Raw genomic sequence first — 20,196 nt, 5'->3', positions numbered from 1 at the left:
CCTCCTTCATAAGGGGGCGGGTCGTGCGGCGTCACAGCGACGTCACACGGCAGGCGGCCAATGGCGGCGGAGGGGCGGACATGAGCAGGATGTAAACATCCCGCCCGCCTCCTCCCTTCCGCATAGCCGCTGGCGGCAGGTAAGGAGATGTTCCTCGTTCCTGCGGCTTCACACACAGCGATGTGTGCTGCCGCAGGAACGAGGAACTACATCGTACCTGTCGCGGCACCGGCATTATGGAAATGTCGGAGCCTGCACCGATGATACGATAACGACGCTTTTGCGCTCGTTCATCGTATCATCTAGGATTTACACACTACGACATCGCAAGTGACGCCGGATGTGCGGCACTTTCGATTTGACCCCACCGACATCGCACCTGCGATGTCGTAGTGTGCAAAGCCGCCCTTAGGCATCTCTGCAGAGAGATATTTTAAAGGGGTTTTCTGAGATTGGGAAAAAATATGGTAAAGTAAGGAAATGCCATAAAGTAGCAGAAAAAAACATTACTAAACGTAAAAAAAATAAATAATTCTAGCAGCACTGCTTACTCAGTCTTTGCTTGCTTTCTCATACATGATTTAGGGTGTGGCCTATGAGATAGGCGGAGTCTATTCTGCACATGCAGGGCTGGGTGGAGTCTATTCTGCACATGCAGGGCTGGGTGGAGTCTATTCTGCACATGCAGGGCTGGGTGGAGTCTATTCTGCGCATGCAGAGCTGGGTGGAGTCTATTCTGCGCATGCAGTGCTGGGCGGAGTCTATTCTGCGCATGCAGAGCTGGGTGGAGTCTATTCTGCACATGCAGGGCTGGGCGGAGTCTATTCTGCGCATGCAGTGCTGGGCGGAGTCTATTCTGTGCATGCACGGCTGGGCAGAGTCTATTCTGCACATGCAGTGCTGGGCAGATATGTGATTTCTAGCAGCGGTGATGCTCCACAGAGCTTGCGCTATTACAGTAGCAGCTTCCATGACCTCATCTTTCATGCTCCTGTATATTTTCTTGTGTTGTACCATAAACACAAAAATATATACATCTTCCACGAACCTTTATTATCTTACCGGATCCCTACAAGATCCACAGCATCATATAATAGATGGCGCATATTGCTTCTGATCACTACTGGATGCTAAACATCTGGAAGTGCTCGGGTCCCGGCTCCGTCTCACGCCATTAACGGAATAACATTGCAGATGTTGGGATTTTGTGCACATGTTGAAAGTCATTTAAACGACATCAATATCGATAATCAAGACCTGAAATCTGTGTATACAGACGATTCCTCCAGTATTCCTTCTATTACACGCTGATGCCACAAATCCCACATTTTGTGCCAATATCATTGCTTAATATATTCTTTACAGGAATTGTCACTATATTTCTCAGGTACAGAGCTCTAAATCATCTCCATAGACACAGAAGAAAAGGCAAATATTCTGCTGCCTGCAGCCACCACTAGGGGGAGATGAGAGATTTCTACCTTCTACTGGGTTATTTGTACAACAGTATGCAGTCGGCTCACAAGTGCCATCTAGTGACGGCTGCAGGCATAATTGTCACACAGTGTCTGGCTCAAAACTTACCGAGTGTGAGGACTACACTCAACGAGTGTCAGAACTAAAACAATTGGCTGTTTTGTATGCTAAATATCTAATTTTTCTTAGATTTTCCTTAGCAGTAATGCATATCTATATTACATTCATGGTTTTCATGCTTTAGCATTTCAGAGTGCAAGCTGTCTCTTTTTTGTAATTTTATGTCATGTTTAGTTATGCACCTGTTCACACAGCAGTTTGGTGAGTGCCGGCAGTCATTTTGTCTACATTAATGGAGGATTAAATTTGACGCTGCTCACACAGCAGAGTTGGACATTCGACACGATGCACAGACAGTCTCGGGCATCGACCAGCTGTGCTCTTGTTAGTAATCGGGTTTGCAGGAGTTAATTTCTGCTAGCCTGTGGATTACTGCTTGAGTCACATGTTGCAGGAGACCTATCACAGTCGCCTCTGCCCTTTTTAAGATGGTGGAGCCTGTTTTCCCATGCCGATGATATCTTTATTCAACCTTGGTCCTTGTACTTTGTTATCCAGTTGCTTGTGAACTTCTATGTGCTGTTTGGTGTATTGTGGCAATACTATTGTCGTCTGATTATTTCCTCCCTTCCTTTCCTTTCCTCCTGATCACGTATTGTCTATACCTCTGCCCATTACTGAACTCAGCAGCTCTGAGTGACTCATGCACGGGCAAAGCCGCTGAAGTCACTGATTGGCTGCAGCGATGTCAACGGGACAACACCACTGCAGCCAAATAATTGAGCCCAAGGCAGCAATGGAGGCACTGGGATGGACTCCAGAAGGATAAGAAAAGGATAGGGGTTTTTTTGTTTTTGTTTTTCAGAATGAACTGTATGTACTCTTGTTAGTAATCGGGTTTGCAGGAGTTAATCTCTGCTAGTCTGTAGATTACTGCTTGAGTCACATGTTGCAGGAGACCTATCACAATTGCCTCTGTCCTTTTTAAGATGGTGGAGCCTGTTCTCCCATGCCGATGATATCTTTATTCAACCTTGGTCCTTGTACTTTAAAGTTGGTCTTCACAGTCGCATTTTTAGGTGATGTCAGGTGTTCTCCTATTTTTGATGGCAAGAACCAATCTGGAGTGTTATTCCAGGCATTAAACGGGTTGCTTGGGACTTTTACACTGATGGCCGATCCTTAAGACATCCGGCACCCGCAGTCATCAGCAGTTCCCGGAGGCGGCTGGACGTCATAAGTTGCAGTGCTGCACAGCACAGATCTGCCGACTGCAAAGTGACCGCATCCAGGTATTTGAATAAATAGGGTTGAAAATGCAGACCTATACAGATGATGGAGCTGTGATGACCACTCAGCAAGTGATCAATATAAAGGTTAACACCCCTCACAATCTGATACTGATGACCTATCCCAAGATAAGACAATCAATATTAAGGTAACGGACAACCCTTTTTAAATTTACATGAACCCCAACTTAAACCTGACGGACCCTATGCTAAGTCAATAGCAGTCAGGATCTGTTTAAAAAGACAGTGTGTACTTAAGACCGTATAGTTTTTGCACTTTAACAGTGTTAATATTCAGATTTTTGTACTGTTTTACCTTTTTAGTCTGTGTAAATATGCAGTGACCCATCCTGCAAAATCTATGTGTTGGCTGACCTCATGAAGTGCCCAGAATTCCTTTTGCATGAAACAAAAACATAAAAACAAAAAAGTTGTTAGCCAAGCAGAAAACATTCTAAATCAATTTTGCTAAATTGTATGAAAGGAGTTTTTAGCATTGTCCAGTTTAGAAAACCCATTTATACATGACATACTAGTGAATTCTGATTTAAAAAGAATTTGTCAGCAGGTTTTTGCTGTTTAAGCGGAAGACAGAACTCTGCAAGGGTTAAAACATAGAACTCAGGGATGGCTGTCTTGTCCCAGTCCGATCTGTTGTTTATTTGCTATGTTAGTTTAAGCAGCAGGACCTTTATCGTTGCAGGGACTACAAAGTCACGCACACGGCAGTCTGACACCCCCCCTCCTCTGATTGGCACCTCACTGTCAATGTGCAATCTCTACTGACAGCCTGGTATGGCCGGGGGCAGCTCTCTCAGCTCTGATAGTGTCAGAACAGCTGCACCCAGTAATCTAAGTGATACATCGTTGGATTCAGAATCTCTTTGCTAAAATTATGTTGCTCTCAGATGAGGTAGCAAAAACATGCTGACAGATTCACTTTAACACAACAGCTCTTGAGTCAGGATCCTCATCTCTTTGACAGAGTATAAAATGTGAGTCTGGAGGAACCTGTTGATAACCCGTCAGGTAACCCATTGATTTCAGGGTGTAATAGCTAATGTCCCTATTAGTGGAACAGCAGGAAACAGAACACTTGATGCCAGGTTCTCCCCACTTTCTGGTTATATTGTCAAGTGACCCTGCTAACCTGTAGGGACAAATGTCATCGCAATAATGGGCCATCAATATTAGCTAGCGGGGCATCCAATGTTAGGGAACCTTGCTGATCGCTAGAATGACAGAGGTGCAGTTACCAGTCACAGCAACAACCTATGTAATCCATGAATGAACCCTTTAATTGTACTGACCAGCAGGGGACCCCATTAATAACAATAGATCATAAGGACATACAGTTATGTCCCAAAAAAACCCTATAAATGTCCTGATACCTCCGGGATGGTGTTATTCCTTAGGTGGTAATCTGTTATCTCACTCAGATGACGGAAGGACATTGTAAAATCGGCCTGTGTGTCTTCCATCATCTGTAAGAAGAAGAAAAAAATACAATACAATAAACAGAACAATCTGACAAGACAATTTAGCGGCCGCTCACATCAGCGGTATTTTGCCGCAAAGCCGGATCCGTTACAAATGCATTCCAGTTCCATTCATTTCCAATGGAATCGCTGCAAGATGCGGTCACATGCGATAGTGAATGATACACGCAACCGCATGTGACTGCATTTTGCCCCGATTTTATTGGAAATGAATGGAATTGAAACACATTTGTGACGGATCCGGCTTTGCGGCAAAATACCGCTGATCTGAGGTGAGCCTAAAGGCGTCGTTACACGCTACGATTTATCTGACGATATGTCGTCGGGGTCACGGATTCTGTGACGCACTTCCGTCATCGTTAGCGACGTCGTTGCGTGTGACACCTACGAGCGACTCCGAACGATCGCAAATAGATTGAAAATAGTTGATCGTTGACACGTCGTTCAGTTTCAAAATATTGTTCGTCGTTTGGATCGCAGCAGACATATTGCTACGTTTGACACCCTGCCAACGACGAACAACATCAAAACGACCGCCTTGGTCAAACAATATATCGCTGAACGATTTTGCGTCCCTTGTGAGATCGTTACGTGTGACCGCTAATAAACGACCTATGAGCGATCCCGGCAAATCGTAACTACGATCTGGGCGTGTCACATCGCTCATGAGATCGTCAGATAAATCATAGCCTGTAAAGCGGCCTTTACCCCTATAATCTACCGAGTATCACGTACGGTAAGAAAGGTCACAATCAAGGTCAAGTCTTCTTCTTTGGCACCCATAAGTCCTAGTTTGGCCCTAAAAATCTCTGTGAATCTGCAATCAAGGAGAAGAACATGAGATGGGTTTGTATAGCAACGTAAAGAGTTAATATTCTGAATTATGCCGTACCTCTGGTAATACAGATCAGGGAACCCTGCAAGCGTTGTGGAGGCTCTGAAATAAAAAGTGGAACTGTCAGTAATTCCACAGTAATACACATAAAGAGTTACTGATAGAAAGCATCTAAATTACAAGAAGCATCGTGATCTCGAATAAAATAAATCATGCCGTTTTGTGTATGCAGCTTTTATGCAGACTAATGTGTCTCCATGGTTACAGACTATAAACAAACCCTTAGGGGGAGAATATCACATTGCAAGGATATTGGTTGGATGTGCCTTTGGTGGATGATTAATAGGTGGTCTCTCAATTATGACCCTCGTCAATCACCAGTATGAAAGTGATATAATACTATATCTGTAGGCTCAGCTTTGATTCTTGTGAGAGCCTCATGATTGGACCTTATTTGTTTGTTATATTCTATCTGATAATGTTGCTTGAATATCAGCGAGTCCCTCATTAGTTGGAGTAGATGTCTCTGTCTGGAGGACCCAAAATGTCCTTGTATTTCATGTTCAGCCTAATGATTTCAATGGAGAAACAGTGTAATACTTCATCTCACCTGTGGGAGTGCTGTAACAGGACAATCTGTGATCAGGAGACCCTTTTAACAACATATTGTCCAAAATGAAGAACTGTCAATGGCCTACTAAGGACTCACGTCCATTGATAGATTTGATGTATGGCTATAGCAGGAATGCTAGCGGCTTAAAGGGAATCTGCCAGCAGGTTTTTGCTATGGAATCTGAGAGCTGCAAGATGTTGGGGCAGAGAGCCTGATTCTGGCAATGTATCACTTACTGAGCTGCTTGGTGTAGTTTTGATAAAAATCAGTTTTCTCTGCTGTAGATGCAGTAGTGCTATGAATGCTGAGCTGTATATAACCCCGCCCACATGCTTGATTTGCAGCTTCCTGTGTACACTGTCAGCAAGCTACCAATTAGTTATGACGGATGGGGTTGCACAGATCAGCTGGACTGCCTGGCATGCAACAGCTAGTACTCTAGTGACAATCTCCTAATGATAAAACACTGATTGTATTGAAACTACAGCAAACTGCTTAGTAAGTGACGCATCCCTGGAATCAGGATCTCAGCCCCTACATCATGTTTCTCTCAGATTAAATAGCAAAAAGCTGGTGACAGAATCACTTCAAGAGATATTTTTTCCTAACCCTTTTTAAGGTATGTACACACAGCAGTTTGGGGGTTTTTTTTATGTGGATTTCAAATATAACTCACCTGAAAGAGCACTTAAAAATCAAAAAGTATTAAGATAATGCACAACAATGTAAAAGAAGGGAATTTTGTTTACTTACCGTAAATTCCTTTTCTTCTAGCTCCTATTGGGAGACCCAGACAATTGGGTGTATAGCTACTGCCTCCGGAGGCCACACAAAGTATTACACTTTAAAAAGTGTAACCCCTCCCCTCTGCCTATACACCCTCCCGTGCATCACGGGCCCATCAGTTTTGGTGCCAAAGCAGGAAGGAGGAAACTTATAAATTGGTCTAAGGTAAATTCCATCCGAAGGATGTTCGGAGAACTGAAACCATGAACCAAAAGAACAATTCAACATGAACAACATGTGTACACAAAAGAACAAACAGCCCGAAGGGAACAGGGGCGGGTGCTGGGTCTCCCAATAGGAGCTAGAAGAAAAGGAATTTACGGTAAGTAAACAAAATTCCCTTCTTCTTTGTCGCTCCATTGGGAGACCCAGACAATTGGGACGTCCAAAACCAGTCCCTGGGTGGGTAAAAGAATACCTCGATAAAAAGAGCCGAAACAACGGCCCCCTCTTACAGGTGGGCAACCGCCGCCTGAAGGACTCGCCTACCTAGGCTGGCATCTGCCGAAGCATAAGCATGCACCTGATAGTGTTTCGTGAAAGTGTGCAGACTCGACCAGGTAGCCGCCTGACACACCTGCTGAGCCGTAGCCTGGTGCCGCAATGCCCAGGACGCACCCACGGCTCTGGTAGAATGGGCTTTCAGCCCTGAAGGAATCGGAAGCCCAGAAGAACGGTAGGCTTCAAAAATCGGTTCCTTGATCCACCGAGCCAAGGTTGACTTAGAAGCCTGCGACCCCTTACGCTGGCCAGCGACAAGGACAAAGAGCGCATCAGAGCGGCGCAGTGGCGCCGTGCGAGACACGTAGATCCGGAGTGCTCTCACTAGATCTAACAAATGCAAATCCTTTTCACATTGGTGAATTGGATGAGGGCAAAATGAAGGTAAGGAGATATCCTGATTGAGATGAAAAGTGGACACCACCTTAGGGAGAAAATCCGGGACCGGACGCAGAACCACCTTATCCTGGTGAAATACCAGGAAAGGGCCTTTGCAAGACAGCGCTGCAAGCTCTGACACTCTACGGAGTGAAGTAACCGCCACAAGAAATGCCACCTTCTGCGAAAGACGCGATAGAGAGACATCCCGCAGCGGCTCAAAAGGTGGTTTTTGAAGAGCCCGTAGAACCATGTTGAGATCCCAGGGTTCCAGCGGACGCTTGTAAGGTGGGACTATGTGGCAAACTCCCTGCAGGAACGTGCGGACCTGCGGAAGCCTGGCTAGACGCTTTTGAAAAAACACGGAAAGCGCCGAGACTTGACCTTTGAGAGAGCAGAGAGACAAACCCTTGTCCAATCCCGATTGAAGGAAGGAAAGAAACCTGGGTAAGGCAAACGGCCAGGGGATGAACCCCCTCTCAGAGCACCAGGCTAAGAAGATCCTCCAAGTTCTGTGATAGATCTTGGCTGACGTTGGTTTCCTGGCCTGTCTCATAGTGGCAATGACATCTTGAGACAACCCTGAGGACGCTAAGAGCCAGGACTCAATGGCCACACAGTCAGGTTGAGGGCCGCAGAATTCAGATGGAAAAATGGCCCTTGAGATAGCAAGTCTGGTCGGTTTGGGAGCGCCCACGGTTGCCCCACCGTGAGATGCCACAGATCCGGGTACCACGACCGCCTCGGCCAATCTGGAGCGACGAGGATGGCGCGGCGGCAGTCGGACCTGATCTTGCGCAACACTCTGGGCAGCATTGCCAGAGGAGGGAATACATAAGGCAGTTGAAACTGCGACCAATCCTGAACTAAGGCGTCCGCCGCCAGAGCTCTTTGGTCCTGAGACCGTGCCATGAATGCCGGGACCTTGTTGTTGTGCCGAGACGCCATGAGATCGACGTCCGGCGTTCCCCAGCGGCAACAGATCTCTTGAAACACGTCCGGGTGGAGAGACCATTCCCCCGCGTCCATGCCCTGGCGACTGAGGAAGTCTGCTTCCCAGTATTCTACGCCCGGAATGTGAACCGCGGAGATGGTGGAGGCTGTGGCCTCCGCCCACAGCAGAATCCGCCGGACTTCTTGGAAGGCTTGACGACTGCGAGTGCCGCCCTGGTGGTTGATGTACGCAACCGCCATGGCGTTGTCCGACTGTATGCGGATCTACCTGCCCTCGAGCCACCGATGGAACGCCTTGAGGGCTAGATACACTGCCCTGATCTCCAGAACATTGATCTGAAGGGAGGACTCTGTCGGAGTCCAGGGTCCCTGAGCCTTGTGGTGGAGAAAAACCGCTCCCCATCCTGACAGGCTCGCGTCCGTCGTGACCACAGCCCAGGATGGGGGCAGAAAGGATTTTCCTTTCGACAGAGAAGTGGGGAGAAGCCACCACTGAAGCGAGGTCTTGGCTTCCAGAGACAGAGAGACGTTCCTGTCTAAGGACGTCGGCCTCTTGTCCCATTTGCGGAGAATGTCCCATTGGAGAGGACGCAGATGAAATTGCGCAAATGGAACTGCCTCCATTGCTGCCACCATCTTCCCCAGGAAGTGCATGAGGCGCCTCAAGGGGTGCGACTGGGCCCGAAGAAGGGATTGCACCCCTGTCTGCAGCGACCGCTGTTTGTCCAGCGGCAGCTTGACCATCGCTGAGAGAGTATGAAACTCCATCCCGAGGTACGTCAGTGACTGGGTCGGAGCCAATTTTGACTTTGGAAAATTGATGATCCACCCGAACCTCTGGAGAGTCTCCAGAGCAACGGTCAGACTGTGTTGACAAGCCACCCGTGAGGGTGCCTTGACCAGGAGATCGTCTAGGTAAGGGATCACCGAGTGGCCCTGAGAGTGTAGGATCGCTACGACGGATGCCATGACCTTGGTGAAGACCCGTGGAGCTGTCGCCAGGCCGAAAGGCAGTGCCACAAACTGAAGGTGTTCGTCCCCGATGGCGAAACGCAGGAAGCGTTGATGCTCTTGAGCGATCGGCACATGGAGATAGGCATCTTTGATGTCGATTGAAGCTAGGAAGTCTCCTTGGGACATCGAAGCGATGACAGATCGGAGGGATTCCATGCTAAACCGCCTGGTTGTCACATGTTTGTTGAGCAATTTGAGGTCCAAAACGGGACGGAATGAGCCGTCCTTTTTTGGCACCACGAACAGATTGGAGTAAAAACCGCGACCGCGTTCCTGAAGGGGAACGGGGATCACCACTCCTTCTGTTTTCAGAGTGTCCACCGCCTGAAAAAGCGCAACGGTCCGCTCGGGGGGCGGAGATGTTCTGAAAAAACGAGTAGGAGGACGAGAGCTGAACTCTATCCTGTAACCGTGAGACAGAATGTCTCTCACCCATCGGTCTTGGACATGTGGCCACCAGGCGTCGCAAAAGCGGGAGAGCCTGCCACCGACCGAGGATGCGGTTTGGGGCGGCCGCAAGTCATGAGGCCGCCTTGGAGACGGTTCCTCCGGTGGTCTTTGGAGGACGTGACTTAGACCGCCATGCAGAAGAGTTCCTCTGGCTCTTCTGTGGCCTGTTGGACGAGGAGGGTTGGGATCTGGACGAGGAGGGTTGGGATCTGGCTGAGGGCCGAAAGGACCAAAACCTCGCTTGAACTTTCCGTTGCTGAGGTCTGTTTGGTTTGGGTTGGGGTAAGGACGAGTCCTTTCCCTTGGATTGCTTAATAATTTCATCCAATCGCTCGCCAAACAGTCGGTCGCCAGAAAAAGGCAAACCGGTGAAGAACTTTTTGGAAGCAGAGTCTGCCTTCCATTCGCGTAGCCACATGGCTCTGCGGACTGCCACAGAATTGGCGGATGCTACCCCTGTACGGCTAGCCGAGTCCAGTACAGCATTCATGGCGTAGGATGCAAATACTGACGCCTGAGAAGTCAAAGATGTTACTTGTGGCGCAGCGGTACGGGTGACCGCATTAATCTCAGACAGACAAGCTGAGATAGCCTGGAGCGCCCACATAGCTGCAAAGGCTGGGGCAAAAGACGCGCCTATGGCTTCATAGATGGATTTCAGTAGGAGCTCTATCTGCCTGTCCGTGGCATCCTTGAGCGATGCACCGTCAGCCACTGCTACTACGGATCTAGCCGCCAGTCTAGAGACTGGGGGATCCACCTTGGGACACTGAGCCCAACCCTTAACCACGTCAGCGGGGAAGGGGTAACGTGTGTCATTAAGGCGTTTAGTAAATCGCTTGTCCGGGAAAGCCCTGTGCTTCTGGACAGCATCTCTAAAGTTAGAGTGATCGAAGAAAGCACTCCGGGTACGTTTAGGAAACCTAAACTGGTGTTTCTCCTGTTGAGAAGCCGAATCCTCTGTAGGCGGAGCTGGGGGAGACAGATCTAGCACCTGGTTGATGGACGCTATAAGGTCATTTACTATGGCGTCCCCTTCAGGTGTATCCAGATTGAGAGCAACATCAGGGTCAGAGTCCTGAGCTGCGACCTCCGCCTCCTCCTCTAGAGAATCCTCAAGCTGAGACCCCGAACTGTGTGATGAAGTCGGAGAAGATTCTAAGCGAGCCCGCTTAGCTGGTCTGGGACTGCGGTCCGTGCCGGAGTCCTGCACGTAATAACTAGAGGCCACACCAGGAACACGCTTAGTCGCAGACCGAGAGGTGCCTGGGGGTGATCCCGCAGTGCCCGGGGCCTGTGTAAGGGCCGGTCTGGACTGCAAAACCTCTAGAAACTTAGTAGACCATTTATCCATAGACTGAGTCATGGAATGAGAAAGCGACTCAGAGAGTTTGTCGGCTAAAACAGCAAACTCTGTCCCTGCCATCTGGACAGGGGGGCCGGCAGTTCTACCTGGGCCGAGGGACCCCCTAGTGCCTCAGGCTCCGGCTGAGCGAGTGCCAAAGGGGCCGAGCATTGCTCACAGTGAGGGTAGGTGGAACCTGCAGGTAACATAGCCGCACAAGAGGTACAGGTAGCAAAATAACCCTGTGCCTTGGCCCCCTTGCTCCTTGTGAACGACATGCTGTTGTCTCCCAGGAGCGTGATCACTGAGGGTATATAGCCACAAGTGAACAGTATAGCTGAACCGGAAAAAGTATACAAGTATAATGTATCTATATACAGTTCAGCACCCTAGGGGTACCAGCACCGGTAACCGGTGTGGCTTACCAACCGCTCCAGCGGTGTGTGGCCACCAGATTCCCTGCCTCGGGTCTCCCAGAGCTGCAGCCAGCAATCCTCCACCGGCAGGATGTGTTAGAACATGGCTGTCGGCCTTCACAGGGGAGGAAGGAGCCGTGGGCGTAACTCACAAAAGTGCGGGAACTGGTGCCCCATAGGGATTAGTGAGGGGGGAGGAGAACAGCAATGTGTGCTCCAGCCCTCACTGTCGGCGTCAGACCGACCGTCCCGCCCTTGCCCCTGACTGGCAGGCCCGGGGGCGGGCGTTTAACGTACTAGGCCGCAAAAGCCGGGGACTAAAGTAGAAACCGCGGCCGGCCAGCAGGCACGGTCGGCGCGGTAGTCCCGGACAAAAAAACAATACTGCAGGCGCTGCAGCGTCTGAGGCCCAGGTGCTCCATGCACCGTCCCAAAGGGGACACAGAGTACCTGTAGTTGCAGGGCCTTGTCCCTGACGATACTCAGTCTCCTGTCCGGCAGATACCACCAGGGGCTGCGGAGGGAGCCCGGTCCCAGTGCCTGGATGACCGGTTAGGATCCCACTTCACCCAGAGCCCCTAAGGGATGGGGAAGGAAAACGGCATGTGGGCTCCAGCCTCTGTACCCGCAATGGGTACCTCAACCTTAACAACACCGCCGACTCAGTGGGGTGAGAAGGGAGCATGCCGGGGGCCCTGGGGCCCTCTTTTCTTCCATCCGAAATAGTCAGCAGCTGCTGCTGACTAAAATGTGGAGCATTGTGTGCATGTGTGCCTCCTTCAACACAAAGCAAAAAACTGATGGGCCCGTGATGCACGGGAGGGTGTATAGGCAGAGGGGAGGGGTTACACTTTTTAAAGTGTAATACTTTGTGTGGCCTCCGGAGGCAGTAGCTATACACCCAATTGTCTGGGTCTCCCAATGGAGCGACAAAGAAATGACTTGCTGCGTACATGTTCCACCTTTCGTCGTGAAGCTACTAAAAGGAGTGACTGTACACACACAGTTGAGAGAGATTTTATATATATATATATATATATATATATATTATACATGCAAATAGACACACACACACACACACACACACACACATTATCCTCACAAGAGACATCCAGAAAGATGTCAGGGAAAACAGTGTCTTGAAGAATCTTCTGCTACAAAAACAATGTGGAAGATAGGACTGTGTAAGAAAGCGCAATAGGGTCTGACCCGGCAAAACAACAGGCTAGTGAAAGTAGAAAACTCACCTGAAGGGGTTGTGATAGTCACAACTCCTATAATCGTATAGTGTACAGGCGAAAAGCTGCAGCCCCGAGAGGAATCAATAAAATCAGGAGAAGGAACCGGGTATCTTGCTGCACTAGCACCAAAACAATCGTAAATTAATTATTCCATGTTTTTATTCTTTTGCACAGGTCAACGTGTTTCAGAGATTGCAGTCTCCTTCATCAGGACATCAAGGAAAGGATATAAATAATCTCATTCTCAATCTTATTTATGTCCTTTGCTTGATGTCCTGATGAAGGAGACTGCAATGTCCGAAACACAGTGACCTGTGCAAAAGAATAAAGACGTGGAATAATTAATTCACATCGACTGTTTTGGGGATACCCGGTTCCTTCTCCTAATGAAATAAAAACAATGTGGTCACGTCAGCAATACCCAGAGAGTGTAAGAACTTCCCCACAAAGACTCTCCAGGCCAATACTCCAAGCAAGCAGGCAGTAATTGTGGGATAAGATCATTTACAGTAGATACGTAGTGGGCAGCAGACAAAACGTAATGAAATCAAAAATGCATCCAGGTATATAGAAAACATTGACAGACCGTCAGGGTCCACATAAAGGCTTGGACAGTCTGGGTCTGCCTGGTCCGGGTGTTGAGGAGATCCATTGGATCAAATACTTAATTAACCTCTTAACAAGGGATTGTGGGAAATATGTCAATTTGCCTTACATATTTCAGGTTTCAGATCATACACATAACACAGATTTGAAGATGACCACCTTCTTGTGTTCTCCACAGCTTGCCTGGAATGCAAGGAATGTCCAGATATAAGAAGACCACCATATAAGGAAAAGACCTACTGGCCAACCTAGAGGACCAACCCACAGATCAGATGACACCATGGATTCATCCACTGACGTCAGACCCGCCCATCAGCATCAACATGGATCTTCCCATTGGCTAGCCCATGAACGTCCCACTAAATGGGCATATCCGAACTTGTTTACGCCCCTAGCCTATATCAGAAGCCGCATGGTCTTTCCTGTTTTCTTGGCTAAAAAGTGAAGAGCTGTGGAAAGAAAGCGCAATAGGGTCTTACCCCAATATATGCGGGGTGAGGTCAGGGAGTAATAATACTCACCAGATGGAGTTGTGAAAGTCACAGCTACTGTAAACGCATGGAAGACTTGACCAAGGCAGCAGCAACCCAAGCGGCAGATAACAGAGAGAGGTAGAGAAGGGTTTTCATATGCCGCGCCAATGATCACTGTTCAGATGATATGATTAATGTATCTTTATTTTGCACAGGTCTACGCGTTTCAGTAGGTCCAGCTCCCTTCCTCAGGACTGTCAGGCACAAGAAAACATCAAATCTACCGTAGTAGAACACAGACACTGAATAAATACATATGATGACGTCAAAAAAAAAAACCCTTCTTGAAAAAAAACGGGCGGGAAAGGGTGCATTGCAGTACATTATGACGCAATATACATAACTTCCTGATTAGTGAGCAAAACCAAATGAATTGTCACAGGCATGATTAAGATCCTGAATCGACATACAATAAAATTTGTGAAATTAAAAAAAAACACCAAAATACGAGTCTTAATGTGTACATAGCAACAAAAAATAATAAATAAATAAATATATATATATATATGTATATATATATATATTATATGTGTGTATGTAACAGATGTATGAGCCTCAAACTCACCCAATGTGTCAGCAATGAAGATCAAGTGAACCTGAATCAGGTAAGTGGAAGCATGAAACCACACCACCACAGAGCGTGTGGTGCTTTGGGATGTGAGAAGGAAGGAAAAAGCAAGTAATCCATAAGGATACCAGTGAAGAGAAAATAATATTCTGAGAAGAAACAGTTTCTTATATATAGAATATTATGATATTATATACAGAATATTATTTTCTCTTCACTGGTATCCTGGTTCGAGGCTCATCTCATACATCTGTTACATACACACATATATAATATATATATATATATATTTTTTTTTTTATGCTATGTACACATTAAGGTGCACTTTGCACACTACGACATCGCAAGCCGATGCTGCGATGTCGAGCGCGATAGTCCCCGTCCCCGTCGCAGCTGCGATCTCTTGTGATAGCTGCAGTAGCGAACATTATCGCTACAGCAGCTTCACATGCACTCACCTGCCCTGCGACGTCGCTCTGGCCGGTGAACCGCCTCCTTATTAACGCGGCGGGTCGTGCGGCGTCATAGCGACGTCACACAGTTGGCGGCCAATAGAAGCGGAAGGGCGGAGATGAGCGGGACGTAAACATCCCGCCCACCTCTGTCCTTCCGCATAGCCGGCGTGAGCCGCAGGACGCAGGTTGGAGATGTTCCTCGCTCCTGCGGCTTCTCACACAGCGATGTGTGCTGCCGCAGGAACGAGGAACAACATCGTAACATCGGTCATTTCCAAATTATGGAAATGACCGACCCTACACCGATGATACGATTACGACGCTTTTGCGCTCGTTAATCATATCAAAAAGGATTTGCACACTACAATATCGACAGCGAGGCCGGATGTGAGTCACTTTCAATTTGACCCCACCGACATCGCACCTGCGATTATTATTATTATTATTATTATTATTAATAATTATTTATAGAGCACCATTAATTCCATGGTGCTGTACATGAGAAAGGGTTACATACAGAATACATACACAAGTTACAGTAGACAGACTAGTACAGAGGGAAGAGGGCCCTACCCTTGCGGGCTTACATTCTATAGGATTATGGGGAGGAGACAATAGGTGGGGTGTAGGTCAGGCGGCAGCTCCGCACGGTGGTCGGGCGGCAGCTCCGCACGGTGGTCGGGCGGCAGCTCCGCACGGTGGTCGGGCGGCAGCTCCGCACGGTGGTCGGGCGGCAGCGAGTTCATTGTAGATTGTAGGCATTTCGGAACAGGTGCGTTTTCAGGTTCCGTTTGAAGTTTGCAAGGGTAGGGGATAGTCTGACGTGTTGAGGCAGCGAGTCGTAGTGTGCAAAGTACCCCTTAGACTCGTGTTTTGGTGTTTTTTTAATTTCACAAATTTTATTGTATGTCGATTCAGGATCTTAATCATGTCTATGACAATTCATTTGGTTTTGCTCACTACTCATGAAGTTATGTATATTGCGTCATAATGTACTACAATGCACCCTTTCCCGCCCGTTTTCTTCAAGAAGGGGCGTTTTTTTTAAGTCATCATATGTATTTATTCAGTGTCTGTGTTCTACTACTGTAGATTTGATGTTTTCTTGTGCCTGACGGTCCTGAGGAAGGGAGCTGGGCCTCCTGAAACGCGTAGACCTGTGCAAAATAAAGATACATTAATCATATCATCTGAACAGTGATTATTGGCGCGGCTTATGAAAACCCTTCTCTACCTCTCTCTGTTATCTGTTCTCTTGGCTACCATTTTTCCTGTGATCAAGAAGAGATTTCACATCCGACTGTGTTGACATGATTTCCTTACACATGCACTTGATCCACGCCAATTAGGCCAGGCAGCAGACAACAAGTGACCTCTGGTTAAGAGTTCACCCTAACACAGGGGCCATTTAGTGGGCACCTTCTCACAACCCCGGGAGGGGAATGATGGACACCGTTGCTGGTAGTCTAGTGCACCATGACAATGGCCAATTTAATACATGCGCACCACTGGATCGTCAGTCTCATTGGAATAGCATCTATAGAAGTTAACCTGTATCCGGCTTCATTCTGCCTCCGGTGCGCTGTCATGTCGCTTTTTAAAATCAGTCAGTCTTCTTTTACTACAATAAACACCTAATTCCATCTGTCATTGGTCATTTATCAACCCAGCGTTTTCAAAGTCGTAATCCTCCAAGGGACTTAGTATCAATACGTTCAAAGGGGGGCGAAGGAACGCACGCAGCCGAGAGCAGCCGTCTGCTACGTCACAAGACCCGTATAGATGGATCCTAAGGGTGGGGGCTGGATGAGGGCGATTCTCACATGTATTTTTGTCTGGTGTCCATCAGGGGGCTTATAGCTACAAGCAGCTTGTTCAGATTAAACATTCCGGCGTTGGCCTGGTTCCCGATCCTGTACCGCCCTTCATCATCAGATGTGTTCGGAACGTAATCTATTTAAAGAAAACAGAGCGCAAATTACCATGGTACCGAAAAAAAAAAGAAAAAAGTGAATTAAAATAAATAATAATTGCAACCGTTTCAACAATGGAGCTTATTTCTGGCTCAGTAGAATCGAAGTCTTCCCCGTTTGCAGAGCTGCAAGCTATAGGGTATTTATTTTCGCAGGAGAGGCTACAGATTTCCAGATGCTCTCTACCATCATCATCCTCCTCCTCGCAGACACGAACAGTAACGCAAACGATTGTTAGTGCTACATAATAAACGTTCCCTGTTATGTTAACCAGAGTAATCTGTGTAAGTCGGGGCAGGCGCACAATGCTCATCTATCATCTGGAACATTTGTTTTCTTTGGAAAATATGTTAAATCCTTCCGTGCTGGGGGCAAGGTATCCAGCGAGTGAGTCTGATCTGCACAGAAGGGATCGCTCCAAACAAAAATAAGAGTATTAGAAAGTACACAAATAGAGTAAAATACACTATGGCATGCCATTACTTTCTTATTGCCGGGGGTCCAACATACGAGACCCCTGAGAATGAAGGAACAATAGTGCTAAACCAGTGTTGTGTCGCTTTATTCTCAGGCTAGGTAAGTATTTTCCTGATCCTCAAGTTTGGTGGCTTAAAGGGGTATTCCCATCTCCAAATTATATCCCAATATGTAATAATATTAGCAAATCCCTCCTATTAGAAATGTAGTATAGTTCTCCTGATTAGCTATGTCGCTTACCTCATGTGCAGGGCATTGCAGCTTAGGTATCCATGGTTATGTCCACTCATATGGTGACAGGTAGTTGCTTGTGCGATGGATACCTAAGCAGCAATGCCCTGCACATGAGGTAAGAGACTGTCACACAGGGACTACTGGGGTTCCACCAGGTGCACAGGTACCCCCGGCGAGTGCCGCAACACACAGGATACACATTACAATGGAGGGCCCTTGCGCTAGGTAAAGGGGAGCAGGGTTACCTCCTAAACTCACCGGAGACTGATCCCTGCACTCCTCAACGTCCCTATAGGGTTCTTTCACCCCGTCGCCAATCACGTGCCTATCCTTGTCATTCGCTGGACACAACCCTGTATAGTGCGTAAGGCAGCAGAAACGCTAGTAGGTTAAAGACACAGAGAGGATTAGACAGACGGGGTAAAAACAAACAGCAATCATACAAAGCACTTCAAACAACAACAGGTAATAATGAGGAACGGACCACAGGCAAAAAAACCAAAGAGGACTAAGGGAAAACAACACAACTTTCACAGCAAATGTTCTCTGAATGGCTTCCTGGTCCTCAGCTCACAGGTTCCCTCCAGATGCAAGTAAAGCAGAAACTATCACCAGCAGTTACCTGGACTAGGAAGGAAGTCTTTATAGCAGAGCCGATTGACAATAGATAACAGCTGAGTTTCAGAAAACCATAGGATCTTCTTAAAGGAAACCTGTCACCACGATTTTGTCGTATAAGCTGCGGCCACCACCACCGGGCTCTTATATACAGCATTCTAACATGCTGTTTATAAGAGCCAAGGCCGCTGTGAGAACATAAAAAACACTTTATAATACACTTCATAATACTTACCTAACGGTCATGCGGTGGGCCATATGGGCATCTCTGTTGTCCGGTGCCGGCGCCTCCTCTTTCGGCCATCTTCGTCCTCTTTCTGAAGCTTGTGTGCATGACACATCTACGTCATACACAGTCGCCGGTCTTGCGCAGGCGCACTACAATACTTTGATCTGCCCTGCTCAGGAGGCGGCGCCGGCACCGAAGAACAGAGACACCCATATGGCCCACCGCGCGACCATTAGGTAAGTATTAAAGTGTTTTTATTTTATACCCCCGGCCTGGGCTCTTATATACAGCATGTTAGAATGCTGTATGTATATAACAGCCCGGTGGTGGTGGCCGCAGCTTATATGCCAAAAAAGTGGTGACAGGTTCCCTTTAATCCTAGCAGCGCTGGATAAAGGAGAATCTGCACAGCCAGCAATATTTACCTGAGCAAGTGTGTAGGAAGCCCTGCACTGTGATCTCCTGACATCAGAAAAAGGAGGGACCACTCTCCATCGTGGTACCCTTGTGACAGAGACATACCGTGTTTTTCCAAAAATAAGACACTGTCTTATATTTTTTTTGGCCCACAAAAAAGCGCTAGGGCTTATTTTTGGAGGAGGTCTTATTCTTGGAGAAACACTGTTGGGGGTAAGTTTACCCCCCAAAAAAGCAGACCCCCCACTTCCCAGGAGACTCATACTCACCAGACCAGGACGTCTGCGTGGTTCCCAGGTCCTCCTGTGATCTCCGGTCAGTGCTGCACGCCGTCCTACCCTGCTGCTAGCTGACAAGCTGACACACACAGAAGATCCCAGACACACACAGCAGATCACACACACACAGCAGATCACACACACACAGCAGATCACAGATATACACAGCCGATCACAGATACACACAGCAGATCGCAGGCACGCACAGCAATCACAGATACACACAGCAGATCGTAGGCACGCACAGCCATCACAGATACACACATCCGATCGCAGGCACACACATCCGATCACAGATACACACATCCAAACGCAGACACACACAGCCGATCGCAGAAAAACACAGCCGATCGCAGACACACACACACACAGCCGATTGCAGACACACACACACACACACACACACATCACATCCAGCACTTACGGCAGCAGAGAATGAAGCAAGTCACGTGTCTGGCCGCAGGTCCTGTTCGTAGCGCTGCACCGCACTGCCTCTCAGGATTCTCCCGGCGAGAAGAGATCGGTGTCACTGGATGAGGTGAGTGTGTATGCGATCCGATGTGTGTGCGATCCGATGTGTGTGTGTGTGTGTGTGATTTGTTGTTTGCGTGTGAGCCGATGTTTGCGTGTGCGATCTGATTATGTGTGCGATCTGTGTGTGCGATCCGATGTTTGTGTGTGAGATCTGGTGTGTGTGTGTGTGTGTGTGTGAGATCTGATTGTGTGTGTGTGTGTGTGTGTGTGAGAACTGTTGTGTGCGGGTGTGTGATCACTGCAGGTCCTGCCGCTCAGTGTCGGGTGAGTGTAATTGCCGGGTGCCGCTGCGTATAATGAAGTGTCCTGCAGTATCTGTATCTTTTTTAGCTGCACGGACACTTCATTATTGATCCGGGACTAGGGCTTAGTTTCGGGGGAGGGCTTATATTTAAGCCTTTCTCCGAAACGCTGAAA

At 47.9% G+C, this 20,196-nt stretch overlaps 1 protein-coding gene across 4 annotated transcripts in view; it reads right to left on the bottom strand.

Annotated features, from left to right (window-relative positions):
- LOC142244550 (protein nucleotidyltransferase YdiU-like) overlaps positions 1-20,196 on the bottom strand; it is a 119,687-nt gene that overhangs the window by 14,116 nt on the left and 85,375 nt on the right. For all 4 annotated transcript variants that reach the window (XM_075316796.1, XM_075316793.1, XM_075316794.1 and 1 more), the window contains 5 exons: positions 16,843-16,972; positions 5,217-5,261; positions 5,060-5,141; positions 4,217-4,309; positions 3,142-3,221 (listed from right to left, as the gene is read on the bottom strand). In XM_075316796.1, coding sequence (XP_075172911.1) covers positions 3,142-3,221; positions 4,217-4,309; positions 5,060-5,141; positions 5,217-5,261; positions 16,843-16,972 — 430 coding nt within the window. The remainder of the gene's footprint in view (positions 1-3,141; positions 3,222-4,216; positions 4,310-5,059; positions 5,142-5,216; positions 5,262-16,842; positions 16,973-20,196) is intronic.

This window comes from Anomaloglossus baeobatrachus, chromosome 6 (assembly GCF_048569485.1).
Source record: "Anomaloglossus baeobatrachus isolate aAnoBae1 chromosome 6, aAnoBae1.hap1, whole genome shotgun sequence".
NCBI lineage: Eukaryota > Metazoa > Chordata > Amphibia > Anura > Aromobatidae > Anomaloglossus > Anomaloglossus baeobatrachus.
This window is presented reverse-complemented; position numbering and strand designations above follow the sequence as displayed.